Genomic DNA, 19,547 nt, shown 5'->3' with positions numbered 1-19,547 from the left:
TTGTTTTAATAATTTACAAGAAAAACCCAACTCAAAAGTTATATTGTTTGAAAATTTGCACAAAAACAATCAAGCAGCTGTTCTTAACATAGTAAGGCCATGCACATTTTGCAGTTCTACATATATATATATATATATTTATTTATATACAGCAAAGCATTTATTTAAAAATAACAGAAATATACAATTAATTTATTTGTACCCCAATTTTTATGCATCAAACCCAAAAAATACCGAAACAATAAAATGTAGAAATTAATATACTCAGTACCCCACATATTAAGAAAGGTATTTTGCAAACTGGTAGTTTAAACAATTCGTAGTTAAATCATGCAAAGAAACTAGGTAACTGGGAACAAATGGAAACAATTAGAAATGTGCAAAAACAAAGTCTTGTTATTTTAAAAAAATGAATAAAAAATGTGTTAATTAGTGTTAGGTTAACCAGTACCATAAAACAAATTGAAGATTTTCGTGTTAGTTAAAATATGTATAAACACCCAACAACTGATGGCATAAATAACAAAAACAAAAAAGGACGGATTTTAATCGAGTACTGCTCTGAAAACTATATATCGTATCATTAAAATAGCATTGCATAAATATATTGCATTGAAACTTAGATAGTAGTAAAAAAAAAATTAAAGTTAATTTATGTACGGGTTTTATATTCTAAAGCTTGGTAAAGTTAAATAGAAATCATTTAAAATAAAGACACTCAACTTTTAACATGAATCTAAAATAAGCACCAAACACTACATTTTCACTGCACGAGTTAACACAAAAAAACTGAAAAATGTACTCATCAAAAATGAAGTTTATAGCAGTAATTCATTGCCCAAAAAAATGCATGCATAAATGTTCTTACAAATAAATAACACTGCAATTATTACAAAAAAGTTTATAAGTAAATACCATGTAAACATGAGTACTAGTTAATAAAAAATGTGTTCGACTTGTTATTAATTTTAAACAAAATTACATGCAATAAATAACTAAAAACTAATACAAAATAGGTGTCATTCGGTATGCTATTAGTCACTAAGCCATTGACTTCCTGCATTACTTAGAGTCAAAATTTATTGGTTGAAAAAGCAGGCAGTATGTTCATACAATTAAAAAAAATTTGTTCATAAAAACCAAACCACTAATGTTTATTTTAAATGGTGGGCAGTAAAATAATAACACTTTTATTGTTTTATGTTTGTTCTAATCTTTGATACCGATATCAATTAATTTAAAGTAATTTAACTTTTAAATCAAATAATTTAAGGTGCTTTACATGAATTTCATTAGTTTTCTGCCAATGGACGTTCTATCTGTACCTTTAACATTTGGTAAAACTCTTTACTTAAGTTACCGATTACGCTTTGCTTTTTTAAAAACTCCAAACAAGTCTTTTGGCCTAATCCCAAGTATTTCATCGTTGTGATAAAAGTCCCAAGTTGCCCGAACGTGATGTTACATATTTCCTCGTTTGCAATGTCTCTTTCTTCTTTCGATAACGAATTCCAGGTTAATCTTGAAAAATGACTTTTTCTTTCGGCATTTACAGCGTCGAAAAATGCTGCATTCCAAAAACGGAGAGATTTCCAAATAACTTGATGTTTTAGAGAACTGTACAGATAAATCCTCTCCCCTATGGTCTGGGATTTTGACCCATTAAGCTCTTTCATCCCATCCTTAGACTTATCAGAAGTTGATGAACTTGATTCATCAGATGGTGAGGACGCCTCTTCTTCACCTGACTCTTCTGGTACTTCGTCATCATCCTTAGTAGGGTTTTCTTTATCATCTACTTCATTTTGATCTTCCAAAGACTTCTTTTCTTCATCCCCAAAATGCTCATTTAATTTTTCCTTGTACGAATTAATTTCTTTGTTAAACCAAATGTTTGCTGTCTTCCAAAGCGATGGTTTGGGTTTATGATTTGTTGTATTATTAGACTTTTTCATCATATTAAAGCCAAAAATCTTGATTTTTTTAGTTTTATTTTCCCCATTAACACCAGTCTCATCATTATCAGAGTCAGATAAATATTGTGTAAAATCATCCATATCAGGGCTATCAAGTTCAACTGGCTCTGTAGCGCTGTTAAATCTCCAAGCTTCAAATTCAGGCACATGATAATAAGTAAAGGCCATGTTCATTAAAGTTTTTGCTGGTTTAAAATCGTCAGCTTCATAACATTCAAATAAAACCAGAGCAAAACTCTGCGATAACTGGCAGAGTGTTGTTTCGTCAACCTGCTTCGAAACACATCGTTGTTTATCGATGTATTTGGCAAAAAGTTGCCTGCCCAAGGGTGTTTGACAAAGCTCGCCAAATTTTTGTTTATTTTCTGTGCTGATATCGATACTAGAATCAAATAACTGTGCTACATGTTTTTCCATGAAAATGGCATTTTCGAGATTTTCTTCGTCATTTTCGGCTGATATCTCTGCATCGGAATCTGGTATGGAAGCAAGAGAAGTGTTTGTTGAACTACAATGCAGAATATTCTCCGTAAAATTGTCCTCTTCATCAACTGCTTCGTCTACAACGTCATCGATTACAATTTTTGGCACCTCTTTACCATATTTTAATTGGTTACAATTTGGATCACAGTTAATCACGCTCATTTTTAGTAGGTACAATTTATTTTATAGTAAGGACGTAAATAGAATTCATAATTTTTTTTTTTTTGATACCAATACTTATTGATTAAAAATCTCTGAAAAAAAGAAAAGATATTAATAATTAAAAGTTTAAATATGATTTATGGATTAATCAGTTAGCTTGATGAAAGTATTAGGAAAAAAATAATTTATGTATATTTATAACTTACTTACGTACATTAATGACGCACACCGTTAACCCATTAATAACGTTAAGGAAACCGGTTCGGTACCGGTCTCACCTGCCTACCGGCATGTAGAACGGTTACCACACAGTACCGACAAAATATTAGTTTCCTTACCTCAAAGTCGACCTAAATACTTTTTTCTAATTAAAATGGACAAAAAAAAATTAAAAATACTTTTGAATCTTCCAATAAAGTTATTTAATTTTAAACGATATTCGCACTGTTTTATAAAACTGAAGCACCATAATTTTTTTAAGGGACTATCCCCTACAAAATTCTGAAGATATGTTGCAATAATTTGCATGTTAGCGATAAATTTATATAGATTTATTAAGTTAATAATATCCCTGTTTGATGATAGATTGAAAAGGGTATTTTTGTAATAAACGATTGTGATAAAAAGTTGTTCCACGAAATTATATTGTCGCAATAATTAATTCAATTGGCGCAATTGCATTTCGACGTATTTCGCAATAGGCCTACGTTGTACAGCTGTATTACAAATTAACTTAAAACATCTTATATTAAAATCGTATCTGTTTTACTGGTGCTAAAATCTAGTAAACTCTTCGCCAGTTTACTTGGTGTACTAGGCCTACATTTTCTTACTGAAATCACTGTTTAATTTACACATTTACCTCAACTAACAATCGCTAAGAACCACTATTTTAATAAGATTCAACTCAAATAACCTACACCTACACGTCATCGATCCTTCTATGATAAAAATTAAATCAATTCTTTTTATCATTAAAAGATTAGTAACGTTACAAAACATGTGTAATATTATAACCCTTTACTATTTGTTCGTTTACCAAACGTACGTATAGGGCAGAATAGTGGTCATTTGGTCAAATCGGATACTAAACAAAAGATTAAATCCAAAATTTGTCAATTTAATTGCATCATAATTAATATTTACCGAACTAATTACGTAATTAGTTTTGACCACGTGTCTATACCATTTATATGATTTAGTATGCCAATGCAACAAAAAGACAAAGTTTTTAAACAAATTTTACTGTTAAACGTTTAATAAACCTATATTTAAAACAGATTTGCGCAATTTTTTTGGGCATAAAATAGTGTGGCGCAATTTATTATACGCGAATAGCCCATTATAAAACTTAGGCTTATAAATATATTACTATTAGAGGTATTAAGGTTTATGTTATATAGATTTGACCGAACTATCAGATAAAGGTGCTTCTAATAAATAAAGGATTATAGATCTATACAAATAGGCTTACCACGGTTTGTTTAGGGTATTATATCAAATACGGCCATTGCCTCAGATGTTGATGGTATTATGACTCTAGGTTATTATGGCAACAAACACAGACTGTGTGAGGTACTGTCGGATATGAGCAACATGTGAACTGTTTGTTTAGATTATCTTAATGGAAATCTCTTGTAATGTCCAAAGTAATCCACTCGCCAACTATGAGGAAGGAAGTGCATTATTGTTGGCAACATATGTTTTATTTAATAGCATATTTAAACACTAGCTGTAAAACTAATACATCAATAGGCAGTTTTTAAACATAAAAATAGTTTTGGTATTTCCCATTACATTCTGTTTTGTTTACTGTATTTTTTTTAAACTTGTTAATGAGTTAAAAAAAACTTAAACCAAAATATATAACAAGCATCAGGTATGTTACATTTACAGGAAAACCAACTAACATAACTACAAACTTTTTATTCAATTACATAATAACAAGGTAAGTGTTTAATAAAATGGTTAGCAACATGATAGTAAAAAAAACTAAACATACTATTTAAATACAACATAAAAAATATAAATAAAAAGGTAACATTTAATGTTAAGTACTACTTTCTGTAAATGATATGACATATTTGATTGAATTATACAAAAATATAGTTATTATAATTTGTAAAAATATTTTTTATACATGTAAATTGTATTAGAAATACAATTTTTTTATTTATATTACTAAAAACATAACTTAAGCAACAAGTGTGTATTAGAATCGACAATTTAAAATAATACAAAAAAAGTAATAAAAAAATCGGTTTAACCAATTAAATAATTTAATGCAACTTGTACCCAATGTAATATAATAAAAGGTAAAATAAATAAAGGTAAATATAAGATTTGGTCATTGCTACAAATAAAACACATATGCTTTAAGTAAAAGTACCTTACTCCTTTTCAGATTTGCTATCTATAACACTTAACTGTAATGAAGCCTTTCGATTTTCTAGCCTAAAATCAAACAATATTTTAACAATAGCCTATTGAAAGTTGTATTACACACTTAACATCAATACATTAAGTCCTGAGTTTGATCCCCACTGCTAATATATTATAGCTTTTTTTAAGGCTATATAAGAAAGTGGGTAAATATTACTTTAAGTCCAAACACTAAATATTACTTTAATAAGTCCAGGGTTTGATTCCACCACTACCATACTATAGCCTTATTAATTATTTGCCAACAATACTTTAAAAATATTTTTATAGTAATGAAACTTTACCTTTTAATTATTTGGCTTTTCCAGTCTCCAATCTTCAGAATGAATAAAAAAAGAAAGACTAGTACTACCGTATATCCCATCATCATATACAGAAATGACATAGGATGACTTTCAATGAGTTGTCCTACTGGAATGGGTAAAACCATTTCTCCTAATGACCCACCAACGACAAATATACTAGCAGCTCTAAAAAAATTGAATATTTAAAAAAGGGATATAAAAAAATATTTATTTTTAAGTTATGTATAACTGACCTTCCATCCACTGTTATATATCGTTCAGCCCACAAATAAGTTGAACCATAAACACTAGAGGCAGCAAATCCCAGTGCTGCCACGGCAATCCAGAATATAAATTGATGTTGTGCATAGGATGGTAAAAACAACATTACAAATAAGGATATTGACATCAGAGAAATATCAAAATATAAAATCTCTAAAAAAATAAAAAATTTAAAAATAAAATATCAAAATTAAGAAAAAAATTAAAATCACTTACTCTCTGGCGCAAATTTTCTTGATAACAACACCGCACAAAATTGGCCAACTGCAACGCTTGCGAGAAAAGCAGTGTTAAGATAAGATGCCTCGTCTTTCGTATATCTGGCACCTGGAATATCACTTACAGCAAATGTGTAGAGGAATGTTAAAAATGAAATAGAAACCCCCATATACACAAAGTAAAAGAAAAATAGGAGAAACAGGACTCCTAATCTAAAAAGAACACCAAATTACAAGATTATGTTACAAAAAAATGTGGCAAGTTATTTTATCATTTAAGTACCACTTAATGTTATTACAAAACAATATTTATTTTCTGATATACCTAAAGGTCGGATTTTCTTGGTTTAGTTTTTCTTTTCTGGATTGCGAAGATGCAGTTAGGTTTGGGGTGAAAATTTTTAAACAAATAAACCATAAAGAAACTATTATGCCGCAGCATGTAACAATAATGTAAAAAATACTTAAGTAAGGTAAATTAGTGCCATCAATCCAATGCACATCTCTATACACAGTTTCTGTAAAAAAATAAAATAACTTGCATAAAATTAGGTATTGTATATATTTAACAACTGAACTGCAAAAATTTTTTGTTTAAATTCTTTTACCATTTTCGTAAGTGTTGTTGCTGTTGTAGACTTCATTTAAAAAAGGTTTGGCAATGATTGGTGTAACAGCACATCCAAAACAAAAACAAAAATGCAAGAACTGCAAAATCGGATCGGACTTTGTACCCCATAATACCAGGCAAAACACATTTCCAACTAAAAAGAAATATTTATATATTTTTTTTAATTTTCTTTATATACCATTGCTTAAAAAAAATTTATAAATTAAATAAAAAAGGTTCTTAAAATTATGATTTGTAAATAAATTAACTTTTAAAAAAGATTCTTAAAATTATGATTTGTAAATAAATTAACTTTAATAAAGTTAAAAAAATACAAAAACTTACCCGTTTCAAAAGCACCCAAACCGAGTGAGGTTACAAAAGAAAAAATATATAAACCAATCATGGATAGAATAACAGGAGTAAAAAACAATCCAATTGACATTAGTAAAAGTGATATGGTTATGGTGATTTGGATGTCAACCCGACTAAAAAAATACAAAAATTTTAAATAATTTACAAGCTTTTTTTGCCAAAAAATTTATGGTCAATTTTTCCATGCTTGTTTTTACTTGCCTTTCTGAAAGACCACTTATAATAGAACCAATTAGGTAACCAGCTCCTCTGGCAATTATCGCTGGTGCGACATCTGCTGTGGTTTTTTTCATGTTTTCTGCTAAAGTCGGTAATGCTAGTCCCAAGATTGTCAAGTCCAATCCCTGTTTATTTAAAAAAAAAACAATTTATTAATATGAACAAAAATTAATCATTTTTCTTATTGTAAATTGCACCCCAAACAGTTTTAACCAATTAAAGCCATTGCTATGAAAGATAATTAATATTTTTAAAACAAATATTTGCATATTAATTTACCTGCGCACCGCAAATCGAAGTTCATTATTTTTTTAAGGCTTTTAATTAGCACATAAATATCCCCTTTAATAGACTATGTATATTTTGTACTTACTGTGACAAAAAATCCTGTTGCCAATGCGATTGTTTTCAAGTTTCTAGAAAAGGAATGTTTTTTACATAAAATATCTTCATCATCTTTTTTGGTCTGTAATTCTGTTTCATCTTTATCAAATTCTGAACGTTTTCTATATCCCACAATAAAGGGTTCAGTTGGATTATTTTCCATTGTATTATTAAAAATACTGTAAAAAACATTAAAAATTAATAAAATGTTACAATTTTTAATTTTATACTTGAAATACACATTAAATAAAGCAATTTACAAAAACTAAAAAAATCGTATGTTTATGTAGCATACATTTCTTTTAACAACAATAAATTTTTAATAAAATTAAGTTAAAGCTGTGCCACTTAGTCTAGCGTATTTATTATTTGAATTTTATCAATTCTAAACGCTTAGTTACTAAAACATGCTCTGCATTTATACTGAACAGTTACGTGGACATTTGAATAACTTCCTACTCTGCAGCATACGATGTTAAATGGCTCCGAAAACATGAACATATCACTGTGCGTGTATTAACCAACAGACCATTTTTAACATATGCGTTAATATATTAACAACCTATCTGCATGTAGCTCTTGCGTTTATGCGCTATAAAACACCGTTTCAAAACAAAAAATATCGCTACACGTGCTTTCGCAGCTGTTTGTTTATTATGATTGCGTCACTAGATCGGCATTCGATTTTTATTGAATATCAAACCGCAGTCTAGACTACAACATTGTTTTATTTTTATTGATAAAAGTAATAAACATCTGAATTAATAAACAATTTTGTGAGTAAGAAGTTGCGTAACTATATATTATTTACAAAAATTACTGAACAGTTCGCGCACTTTTTTAGAAAAAACGCAACCGTATCTCTCTGATGCTTCTTATATGAGCTTTACTAAACCTTGCGGTTTTATTTATTTTTTTACTAAAGTCAAATGTCGTGAACGTATGTGTTAAGCTTGAGTGAAGGTAGGCAAAGTGTGCAACTAAAGCGTAAATGCGGTTACGGTTTGCCTTAAATCTTATCTAAAGCTTGTTTTAAGTCTCCATGGAAATTGACATGCTTCGGTACGATATTTTTGGCCAGGGTAATGGCTTTTTTATCTGTTTGATAACAATCATATTGACTGCGTTGAAATCTAGATATCCTAAAGCTATGTTTATCTTTGAATATCAATTTTGTTACACATGTCAAACACCACAAGTAATGTTCTTGCCATTGTACTAGGCTTAACTGCATTTTTTGTTCGGTTGAGTCTAGAAAAAATGCGTCAACTGCTGGCACACACAATAGGTATGTTAACTTTTTACAAAAGTTGTTTTAAATAAGTCTGCAATTTGATTTGAGTTAAGATAACGGAAGTGTTTTCTTTCATCCATATTATAACCACGCTATTATAGGCTATTTTTCAATTAAGTTCAAACAACGGTATAACTATTAGTTATTACTGTATGACAAATACTGTTTTGAATTACCTAATAAGTTAATAAATTGCCTATTTTGATGTGTTTTGCCCTTGGGTATAGTGTTATAAGTTTAAACTGTCTACACTTTACCTAAAAAACATTACGCAATCTATTTATTTAATAGAGTCTGTATATAAATTCCAGCGGGTATTTAAAGCAGCAAAATTATACAAAAAATCTGATACAACAATTTAAGTAAATTATTAGGGAAACTTTAAGGAATTAAATACAAATCACATATAAGTTCTTATTAGTTTTTGTACAGTTAGCTATAGGGGAAAACAGCAGATATTTAGCGGGAACTTTACCAAGGCTTATATATTGTGCCTTTAGAAACAAGTAAAAATATGAACATAATAGAGTAAAGTATAATATTGAATTATTGTCATTAAAAATATTGATTTCAATTTAATTTACTTAAGCAAAATACAAAAAAATAGCAAAAATTAATGCAATACCAGAACAATATTGTTCCATGTCCAATTTACACAAGTGTTTTTTAGAAAAAAAAGCGCTTAAAATATTTAATATTTTTATTTTGGTACCACGGACCATTGATTTACTATACAGTCTTCCCCAACCGACACAAAAGTCTTATCATCTAACCAGTCTACACCGTTTATTATGCTCTTGGGATGGGCCGCTGTAGAACAAAAAGCAGGGTTAGCCGAAATCAGCAAAAATGTAAATAAACAAATAAAAAAACTTTAAAATTGGCTATAAAAATATATAGAATTGATTGTATTCTTAAAAATGTTGTCAAACTTTTATATTTTCTTAAAACTGAAAAAAAAATTTAGGTTCAATAATGTATGTATCTTTATGTAGTAAAAAAATTTAAACCCTCTTTTAGCATGTCTATATGGCCACCATTTTAGGTGTGCTAATATCTTTACATCTTTAAAAAAAATGTAAAATCCAACATATGTGATAACTTATTTTACCTGGAAACTGATAATCTTTTCTTGTTGTCATGTCCCAAAGAATAATAGAGACATCGACACTTGATGAAACCAAAAATTGACTGTTGGGACTCCAAGCAACATAAGTTATTTTGCTTTGGTGACCATACAGCACTTTTGTGGGTTTCTAAATAAAAAAATTAAAATATAATATCAATAAATTTTATAAAAATGTACTATTTCAATAGGTAATTCTATAATATAAACAATTTAAAAAATATTTTGTTAAATTTTATTACTCCAGTTTAATAATAAAAATACTTTTATCAATAAAAGGTAAAATGTTTGATAATTTACCTCCAGTCCATCACAAAGCTGATAAAACTTAATTTCTTTTCCGTCACAAATCACAAATTTTGAACCGTCGGGCGAGATTTCTAATCCAGTGCAAGAATTTTTTAATTTAAACGAGACGTCGGTTTTTACGATGTTGTCTCCTTCTATGTCAAACACATCGCATGTTTGGATTTCGGCCGAAAATCCTTCTCCTTTCTAAAAGAAAATTCATAATTTTTGGGAATTTTTACTCAATGTATAATAATTTTATTTTATTTTAAAATTGGCGACAAAAAATCTAAAATATTAACCTCTCCACTTGCAAAGATTCGGTTACCCTGTGCAGATACTCTTACAGGGGCAGAAGTTTTGTGTGGGAAAACACAAACTTTCTTCATATTTTTGAGCAAAACAAGCTGTAAAAAACAAACAAGTAAGATATAGGCACTAAAACTACCAGTTAATAGGCACAATTGTAAAAGAGATGAACACTAGTGGCATGGTGTAGTGTTTCTGGTAAAGACACTTGACTTCATTACATCACCTGGGTTTGATCCCCACTGCCTTTATGTTGTAGAGCCCTTAAATCAAAGTCAGCTGGGCCAAAAGCAAGTTTGCAGAGTTATTTATCAAGCAAATATAATTTATATTACCTAAAACTGACACAGTCAATTTAAGAATGGCCCGGAGTAACTAATGTGACTTTATGTTAGGCTGTTAAGTCAGCCCTGCTACATCAAGGTTAAATAAATACAAATTATAAGCTGTTCATGTTTTTTTTTATCATAAAGCAGTTTTTACCTCGTTTGCACATGCAACTACCACCAATCCCTCTTTAGTGATAGCTAGAGCAATTGGCTGAGAATCAAAGGAGACAACATTCTCATTAGAATATTCTGAACCGTCAGCGTTTGTGTATCGAATTTTATCATCAAAACCAATGGAGATTAACTGGTCTGTTATAGGGTTGTAGACCATGTCACTTACCTATAAAAATTTGAATGTAAAATTTAAGGATTTTCAACTATACTAAGCAATTAATTAACAGCAAATATGTAACTTGCATTTTATGAAATTAAAAAGAAATGTGTAATTATTTTAGGTAAGAAAATTTTAAAACAATATTGATGATACCAACTACGATAATGACACTTACATATTAAAATTTTAATAATAATTGATGTTGCAAAATATGATAACGACGCTTAATATTATGATGATTAATGATGTAAATTTGCCATATTAAAGATAAAAAAGGTTATGTAAATATTAATAACAAAAATTTTGAATACAAGAATCAGGCATGAAATTAGGAATATTGCAAAATTAAGAAAAATAGCTATATCACTTTAAATTAAAGTTTTCCAAAAATGACTTTAAAATGCTTTCACGAAACAAGATTAAATTAATATAAGTGTACGATTCAAGTACTGAAGACATTTAAATTCTTACTTTAGCTGCATGACCTTTGCCTCGGAATCTAACCCCTATTCCAGTGTTTGGGTTCCATTTTACAATAATTCCACTCCCATCACCTGTTTAAATAAACCCAATAATTATACATTATATATAAGTTATTCTGTGTAAGTTAATGCCGGCAATGGGGTTAGTGGTTAAAACACTTGGCTTTACAAAAAAAGGTCATTGGTTCGATTCCCACTGCTTCCAGACCCAAATCAATTGGCAAGTTAATTATCTGACACAATGCTTAATACCCAAAACTGCCAAAGGCAACTTAGACTGGGTCGTGGTTACAAATGTTCCTTTATATTGGGGCTGTGAAGTCAGCCTTCCCCCATCAAGGATAAATTAAAACAAACAAAAATTAAAAAGGTTTTTATTTTTTAAATAACAAATTAAACTAGATCATTTTCACATATAACATAAGATTTAAGTTATTTAGATTGAAAAAATCACATACCTGTGAATATTGCTTCTCCCTGTTTGGTAGCAACAGAAGTTATAGCAGCTTTGTGGCCACTTAAAACAAGAAGAGGGGTACATGGGTTGTTCCTGTCCAAATATTTGATCTCACCTTTGAATAATAACAAGGATGTTATAATGTCCACATAAAACAATAAACCTAATTTTTATATATTTTATTAAAAATAAAATGCTTACCGCTTAGGCCTACAGATAGAATATGATTGCCAGCCCACAAACAGCCTAGTTGTTGATAATCAATGGAGCTTTCACTTTTGCCCATATCAAAATCACTTAAAATAAAACAAATAAAAAACTTTATATGCATCTTAATACATTTAACCCAATTTCAATGGGCTGTTTAGGTAACATTCACAAAACAAAAAGTAACTAAATCAGCAGTCAATTTATTTGGCAAAATGCACAATAATATATAAAACTGTCAAAGGCAATTTGAGACTGGTCAGGGTAACAAATGTTATCTTATGTTAAGGCTGAAAAGTCTTTTTTTTTATATCGAGGATAAAGATATACAAAAATAAAAATATAAAAGCTTTGATAAATTTAACCTCTGATGCAAATTTAAAAAATCTTATATATAGATAACTTTTAAATTTTTTTTTAATTAGGAAAACCAATACTTTTTAATTAGTTCACTCACACAACCAATTGTCTTGATTCTGTGTTCCACAACTTAATAGTTTTATCTGCTGATGCTGTGATGAGTTCACTACCATCTTTATTGAAAGATAAACTGTAAATCCCCATTGAATGAGCTTTGTCTTCCGCCAACACGCCAAGCTAATAATTAAATTATTACAAAAATTACCTCAGATTACATCTTTATGTTTCTTAAGAAACTTTCTGCATAGCATTTCTTTTATAAAAAAATATATATTTTTCAAAAAGGCAATATCTGCCTGTTTACATTTTTAAGATATTTTAGGCCAAAACTAGGCCTGTTTTTAATTATATTTTTTGTCACTTGAACATTTTCCAATACTATTAGTATTATTTATTCTTACATGTTCGCCCTCTTTTGCTTCGTAAATGTGTACCGACCCGTCCATGTTTGCTATTGCAAAAACTTTTCCGTCAGGGGAAAATCGACAACAATCTGGAAACCTTGATCCTTCCTACAAAAAATTCATTATTTTAATAATAACCGGCAGCGTACTGTAGTGGTAAGAACACTTGCTATACCACCATAGGGTCGTGTGTCCGATCCCTACTGCTCTCATGCTGTAGCGCACTTAGGTAAGGCGCTATAAATGGTATGAACTCCTGCTGAGCCAACACTTAATCAGCAGCATAATTACTGGGCAATTATATTCTATATAATATCCCTAACTGCTACAGGTAACTCGTGCCTGGGTCGGTGTAACTGATATGTTTAGATCGCGCACTCGACCTTCTGACATCGAGGATAAAGATATATACAAAAAATATATATAGGCTATATACTGTATTAAAAAATTTAAATACTTTTTACTAAAACCCCTAAAATAAATACAGTTTAGACCATATTGAGGTAGTACCTACCCTTAATGATGAAAACATCTTAAATGGTGGTCCTTTATAAAACATGGTTACCAAATCATCGCTACACACTAGAGCCCGGTAGGGCCGAGTAGTTTTTAAATCCACCGAGGTTGCTCTTTTAGACATGCCATCTAATGAACCAAGTGTATTGCCAGAGTCCCAAGAAATAACAGAAGCCTGCCTGTAAACAGTAATTTTTTAATACATCTTTAAAATGACATTGTCAAATCGATAATATTTTTTTATTATAGTTTTATTAGCCTAAACGTAGGTGGCTTGTGGCTATTTTGATTGCATATAGCATTTGTCAGTGTAGAAATACTTCGGTATATACATTAGCCAATAATTGGGTTGTTAATTGTGGATAAAAAATACTTACTTGCCCTTTCCCTCCCCACAAACCGCAATCCTTTTGCTTTCTCCATCCCAAGCAATATCTTTAATTGGTCCCGAAATTGGCTGAAATTCGTTCTACAACGTAAAGTAAGAAATTAAATCATAAATAGCAAACTAACTTATTTTTTGTTTACTTATTCAATCAGTTTTATGAGTTAACATAGTAGTTATATATATTTTAGGCACCTTTAAAAATATTTTTTACATAGAAATGAACTTTTGCCATATTTCAGTAAATTAAAAAAAAATTATACCTTTAAAAGATGTTCCTCTTGAGTAGTGTCCCAAATTCGAACTTTACCAGTTACGTCTCCAGAGCAAATGTAGAAACCAGATGGTGCATATTTGGCACACGTAGGCTTTTTTGCATGTTGACTGTAGGAGTAAAAATTCTTTGGTTCCTGTAAGCAAAAATAATATTTTGAAACATTTATAAAATGCACCACAATTAAATTTAATACAAAAACTATAAACACAAGGGAAAAACAATAAAATAAATTTCGTAAATCATAACATATCAAAGTTTCAATAAAATAAATTTATATAGATACACACCTCCAAATCACGAACAATAACGTTCCCAGCACAGCAATAAAGAAATTTTTTAAATTTTGGGTCAGCGCCTAATACCGTAGCTTGACCTCTTTCAGTTTGTGGAAGACCAGCAAATGAGCATTCTAAATTTTATTAAAAAATAAATCAATTTTTTTTTAAATTGCCTTTTTATACTTTAGGAATAGTGTAACCTTGAAAGATATTTGATGAAAAATTGACAAAATTAATTTTATAATTTAAAACATGCTTAAATTTTTTTGTTCAAAAAAACTTTACACATAAATTTATTATCAAACCTATATAATCTTTTGTTTTTAATATTCAATATTTTAAAATGAAAAACTTACTTTTTACAATTTTACTCATATTGTCTTATATTTTCTTTTCTAATTTATAAATTAATAACCCTGTAAGGATAAAAAAATAATTAATATTACTTTACTATTTACACAAAGTAACAAAAACAAGTTTACAATTTTTGATAAAGCAATTAACAAAATAATAATATAATTGATTGATTTTTTGCTAAACCCACTAACAGACTAACAGAATAGCCAAGCCCATAAACTAAAGCTATAGAATTTTGCTTAAACTAAAACATTTGACAATAGTAAAGGCTCTTGATCACGTTTATATATTAGCAATCAAAATATTCTTTTCATTTATTAACAATTGGTTTGTTTATGATCAGCGCGGCGGAGTCTAACCGGAAAATACCCATATAAGGAAAAGTTTTCGTGACGTAGAATCACTCAAGCCTTTATTTGCCATTATGACATCACGACATGTGCTCAATAAAACACCACCACGTGGTCAGTACAATTGTCCTTATTTCGTCATAATTCAAACCAAACAGCTGACTGAAGGTCGTCAGTTTATCTATTTTTTCTGATCACGGATTGTTTGGTTTAGGTTTACAACAATTCGGTCAATTTCCGTTCCTTTTAAGGGTTTTATCCTAATATGGCGGCATCAGCTAGAAGAGTTACAAATCTACTCTACAAGGTAAAACATAACGAGTTTATTCTTTCAATTTTTGTTGTTCCTGTTCGACTTTTATAACTTTCGTTAAATCGCATTAAAAAAAATTTCCATGTTTGCCAGTAAAAATATCAATATTTCTTGTGTTAAACTGGTTAAGTCATTTTTTAACTGTTTTTATTTTTTATCCTCAATGTTGATTGACTACCACAGTACTACTATCTGACTATGTTACACTGTAAACATCCTAAATAACCAACCCTTTTAAAATATTATTCTCCAGCAATATTGATATTCAAGGCACTATTTACAACATTTATTTTTAGCTGTACTGTCTTCTTAAACAATATAACAGTGTAATTGCTTATTGCACTTTTTATTATTTATTTAAAATTTTTCAGGTATCTAAACTCTCGAACACCCCAATATTACAACGATGTGTACATGCAACAGCTTTGCAGGTTTAGTTTATAAGTTACAAATTTTGTATTTTTGTATATATAACCTTCTTTTCTTAACATTTTGCTACTAAATCTCTTTTTTTAACAAAATTTAATAACAATTATTTAGAAAAAGTTGGCTGTACCAACTGCCAGCAAACCGACTGAAAAATTAGCTGTTACTATGATACCAGGGGATGGTATTGGACCTGAACTAATGAACTCAGTAAAAGTAAATTCAAGTTTTATTGTTATATAGTTTTTAATAACTAAAATGTATAAGTTCGGCTTGACAATAACAGCAGCAGTAAATTTACTTTTATTCAGGAAAGCAATGTTTATATACAATTCTTTTTACTATTTCTAACTTGTTTTTATTGATTATTTTTATGCAGTTCTTTATGTGTTTAGGATGTGTTTAAAGCAGCAGATGTGCCGATAATTTTTGAAGAATTTTGGGTCAGTGAAGTACAAGATAGATGCTCGGAAGAGCTTATTGATTCACTGCTGGTCTCTTTAAATAAAAACAAAACTGCTTTAAAAGGTAACTACTTAAACATATTTAAGTAATAATAAATAAAATATAAAAAAGCTCATTAAAATTTTAAAAATATACATCATTTTGTTATTAGTTTTTTATGTGTTGGAATTTAAAATTACCTTTGCACTATTGATCTACTTACCTTTACTTGAAATTAATTTATTTTTTTACCTCTAGGTATACTTGCTACTCCATCTTGGTATGAGGTTGGGGATTTACAATCTGTTAACATGCACATCAGGTAAACAATTCTATAGATTTGCCCATGCACAACAAACATTGGTTCTTCTTTTGGTAGGCCCATAAATATATATGTATAGTTTTTTAAGCTCTGTTATATATACATTTTTAGGATTAAAATTAACAACACGTTGCTTAAAGTATTAGCAGGCCTAATCTGTTTTATTGTTGTATATATATATATAATTTAAATTAAAAATAAATTTTAGGAAAAAACTTGATTTGTATGCCAACGTGGTAAGAGTTAAGAGCATTCCTGGAATCAAAAATCGTCATGGTGATTTAGATCTTGTTGTCATCAGAGAACAAACAGAAGGGGAGTACAGTGCTCTAGAACATGAGGTACTTGTTTTTATTTGTGTCTGTTTTTATGATGTATTTATAGTATTATGTCAGCTATTAAATGAGTTTTGTTTTGATATTCTCTTAATTTTTTAGTGTTTTTTAAAAAATTATTTTTGTCGGATGGTGTTTCTGTAAACAAGTCATGGCCTAAAAAAATTCCTGTTAAATTAATCATTTTATTTTTGTTGTGATAACAGAGTGTTCCTGGTGTGGTGGAGTCTTTAAAAATTATCACGAGAAAAAAATCTGAGAGAATTGCTCGATTTGCGTTTGATTATGCCAAGCGCAAAGAAAGAAGTAAAGTTACTGCTGTACACAAAGCTAATATCATGTAGGTTGTTTAAAATTTATATAAATAAATTTTTAAATTGTATTTTTAATGTAAATTCAAATATATTATCTTTTTAATTTTTAGTAGGTAATTAGTTAAACTAGTTGATAACCCGCCATACTGTTGGGATTTTAGTTGTCGTAATATTGTCGCAACTCTCAACCATATTTGCTTATAATAATTTTACCCGCCGACCACAAATGACAGTTTTATTTATTTTGTAGACTTATATATTGGACATATATGTTGTCCACCAAGCTCCGTTATGTATAAATTTCTGATTTATTTATTTGTTAGCAACAGTTTGTTAACATTGTTTCTTAATTTTTAGACAATAAAATTTCATGTTATGTATATACAATTCATAATTGTGTTTTTTATTTGAAGGAAATTGGCTGATGGTATGTTTTTAGATTCTTGCCGAGAAGTTGCAAAACTTTATCCTGAGATAAAATTTGAATCCATGATAGTTGACAACACTTGCATGCAGGTATAAAAAAAAATTATTTGGATAAATTACAAAATATCAGGTTTCGGTTCTGATTCCGATCTTAACGTAATTTAAATTTAAAGTATAGTTTCGTATTCTGATTTAAAATGTCAGTTTTTTCTATAAAATTGGAAAATCTTGTGTTAAAATTTTTATTTGTCAAGTCAAATTACATTTTTGAATGCTTTTTTGTGTAATTCTTTAATAAATAAAGTAATACAGTCAGCTGATTTTACTAACTACCCAATCTAAAGCACAATAGTAGGTTTTGAATTAAAATTCTAAACATTTTTTGAGCTAATTTTATTTTTTTAGTTAGCTTCAAACCCCTCTCAATTTGATGTTATGGTAATGCCGAACCTCTATGGCAACATTATCGACAACTTAGCTGCTGGATTGGTCGGTGGAGCAGGGGTTGTGCCTGGGGAGAGTTACAGTCCTGACTGCGTGGTGTTCGAAACTGTGAGTTTTTAATTGTTTAAAACTATGCAAATTTATTTACGGCAGCGTTTTTTTAAACATGCATTACTAAACTTAAAAAAACTAATCTTGATATTTTTTTATAATTTAATATTTGTTTATTAATTTTGAAATATTTAATCTTTGCTTTATTTCTTAGGGGGCTAGACATCCATTTGCTCAAGCTGTTGGACGTAATATTGCCAACCCAACTGCCATGATTTTATGTTCTATTAATATGCTGTTTCATTTGGGGTGAGAATTAACTCAAAAAATGTTAAATTGTCTAAAAAAGACTTTTTAAAATATTTTTTGTGTATTGTTTTTATATAATAATTTTTTGTGTTTTTTTAAATTAAAATTTATGCTAGAACTTCGGTAATTAGTGAGTAAAGCATATATTTATTTAATTTTTTAATCAGAAAATGATGTCATTCCAAAACGGAATTGTCATTTTTCAATATGGAAATGAGACATAACATAATTATTTTAATGATTATTTTGACATTTATTTATTGTCTATTAAGCTCATTTACATAAATGACTGTGATTTTATATTCAAAAATATTTTTAATGGTTTTACGAATACATATAAATCTATATTTAAATATTATTTTTATTTTAGACTTAATACCCATGCTACTCTTATTAAAAACTCTCTCTTGAAAGTTCTAAAAGATGGAAAGGTAACTTGAATATTTAGTTTTATTATTTTCCTTTAAATTAAAAAAAATTTAACTAAACTGTTACCTAGATTCGAACCACCGATCTTCGGGGTTACGCAACTACAACCGAATTCACTCACGCCGTTGTAGCAAACTTAGGAAGAGCCTAAGAAAAAAATTCAGTCCTGTGAAGTTGTTTATTATTTTGTATTATTAAATTTTTGTTATGTTTTGTTCTTTATACGGTGCCTGATTATCATTGTATAAGTGCTACAATCATATCTGTTACTTTGTTTATTTTTTTTCAAGTTTGCTTATTATTTATTACACATATTATTTGTTTAAAAAGTTCAACGTTAAAGATGCAGTTCTTAGTTCAAGCAGAAGTTCAGCTGTCTTTGTTATTTTTGTTTATTTTTTCGTTAGACTTCAAAATTATATGTTGTATTTAGCAATAAAAAAATTACCACAAAACTAACTGTAATTTTAAGGCTATTTAAATTCA

General features: G+C 29.0%; 4 protein-coding genes across 4 annotated transcripts; 1 reads left to right on the top strand and 3 right to left on the bottom strand.

Moving 5' to 3' along the window:
• Positions 1–58: 58 nt before the first annotated feature.
• On the bottom strand, positions 59–2,708 carry LOC145745139 (uncharacterized protein KIAA0513-like). The gene has a single exon (XM_082563136.1). The coding sequence runs from the start codon at positions 2,619–2,621 to the stop codon at positions 1,293–1,295; it is 1,329 nt and encodes a 442-aa protein (XP_082419262.1). The 5' UTR covers positions 2,622–2,708; the 3' UTR covers positions 59–1,292.
• A 2,027-nt stretch (positions 2,709–4,735) lies between these two features.
• LOC145744724 (solute carrier family 60 member 1-like) lies at positions 4,736–7,605 on the bottom strand. The gene is made up of 9 exons (XM_082562656.1): positions 7,425–7,605; positions 7,034–7,176; positions 6,803–6,945; positions 6,456–6,611; positions 6,173–6,365; positions 5,846–6,060; positions 5,602–5,782; positions 5,348–5,533; positions 4,736–5,075 (listed from the first exon to the last, which is right to left on the bottom strand). The coding sequence occupies exons 1-9, from the start codon at positions 7,596–7,598 to the stop codon at positions 5,012–5,014; spliced, it is 1,455 nt and encodes a 484-aa protein (XP_082418782.1). The 5' UTR covers positions 7,599–7,605; the 3' UTR covers positions 4,736–5,011.
• A 1,409-nt stretch (positions 7,606–9,014) lies between these two features.
• LOC145744723 (WD repeat-containing protein 1-like) lies at positions 9,015–14,959 on the bottom strand. Its single transcript, XM_082562655.1, has 15 exons — positions 14,898–14,959; positions 14,551–14,672; positions 14,250–14,396; positions 13,979–14,070; positions 13,600–13,780; positions 13,083–13,193; positions 12,719–12,858; positions 12,256–12,350; positions 12,056–12,169; positions 11,587–11,669; positions 10,936–11,121; positions 10,446–10,550; positions 10,156–10,350; positions 9,841–9,985; positions 9,015–9,539 (listed from the first exon to the last, which is right to left on the bottom strand). The coding sequence occupies exons 1-15, from the start codon at positions 14,914–14,916 to the stop codon at positions 9,430–9,432; spliced, it is 1,845 nt and encodes a 614-aa protein (XP_082418781.1). The 5' UTR covers positions 14,917–14,959; the 3' UTR covers positions 9,015–9,429.
• Positions 14,960–15,397: 438 nt separating this feature from the next.
• On the top strand, positions 15,398–19,506 carry LOC145744725 (isocitrate dehydrogenase [NAD] subunit beta, mitochondrial-like). The gene is made up of 12 exons (XM_082562657.1): positions 15,398–15,555; positions 15,933–15,992; positions 16,102–16,203; positions 16,383–16,515; positions 16,690–16,753; positions 16,962–17,094; positions 17,295–17,428; positions 17,816–17,918; positions 18,234–18,380; positions 18,538–18,632; positions 19,003–19,063; positions 19,132–19,506. The coding sequence occupies exons 1-12, from the start codon at positions 15,514–15,516 to the stop codon at positions 19,210–19,212; spliced, it is 1,155 nt and encodes a 384-aa protein (XP_082418783.1). The 5' UTR covers positions 15,398–15,513; the 3' UTR covers positions 19,213–19,506.
• The last annotated feature ends 41 nt before the right edge of the window (positions 19,507–19,547 follow it).

This window comes from Corella eumyota, chromosome 3 (assembly GCF_963082875.1).
Source record: "Corella eumyota chromosome 3, kaCorEumy4.1, whole genome shotgun sequence".
Classification (NCBI taxonomy): Eukaryota; Metazoa; Chordata; class Ascidiacea; order Phlebobranchia; family Corellidae; genus Corella; species Corella eumyota.
This window is presented reverse-complemented; position numbering and strand designations above follow the sequence as displayed.

Bases quoted from the DNA above. Each gene is read 5' to 3' on its own strand.
- LOC145745139 (XM_082563136.1), bottom strand. From the start codon at position 2,621: ATGAGCGTGATTAACTGTGATCCAAATTGTAACCAATTAAAATATGGT.
- LOC145744725 (XM_082562657.1), top strand. From the start codon at position 15,514: ATGGCGGCATCAGCTAGAAGAGTTACAAATCTACTCTACAAG. The intron at 17,919-18,233 runs GTATAAAAAAAA...TTATTTTTTTAG, and splicing joins TTGACAACACTTGCATGCAG to TTAGCTTCAAACCCCTCTCA. The intron at 19,064-19,131 runs GTAACTTGAATA...ACTGTTACCTAG, and splicing joins AAGTTCTAAAAGATGGAAAG to ATTCGAACCACCGATCTTCG.
- LOC145744723 (XM_082562655.1), bottom strand. The intron at 11,122-11,586 runs GTAAGAATTTAA...AAATTTTTATAG, and splicing joins GCAAAGGTCATGCAGCTAAA to GTAAGTGACATGGTCTACAA. The intron at 10,351-10,445 runs GTTAATATTTTA...ATTTTCTTTTAG, and splicing joins GAATCTTTGCAAGTGGAGAG to AAAGGAGAAGGATTTTCGGC.
- LOC145744724 (XM_082562656.1), bottom strand. From the start codon at position 7,598: ATGGAAAATAATCCAACTGAACCCTTTATTGTGGGATATAGAAAACGT. The intron at 6,366-6,455 runs GTAAAAGAATTT...ATTTTTTTACAG, and splicing joins CAACAACACTTACGAAAATG to AAACTGTGTATAGAGATGTG. The intron at 5,783-5,845 runs GTAAGTGATTTT...TTATTTTTTTAG, and splicing joins AAGAAAATTTGCGCCAGAGA to AGATTTTATATTTTGATATT.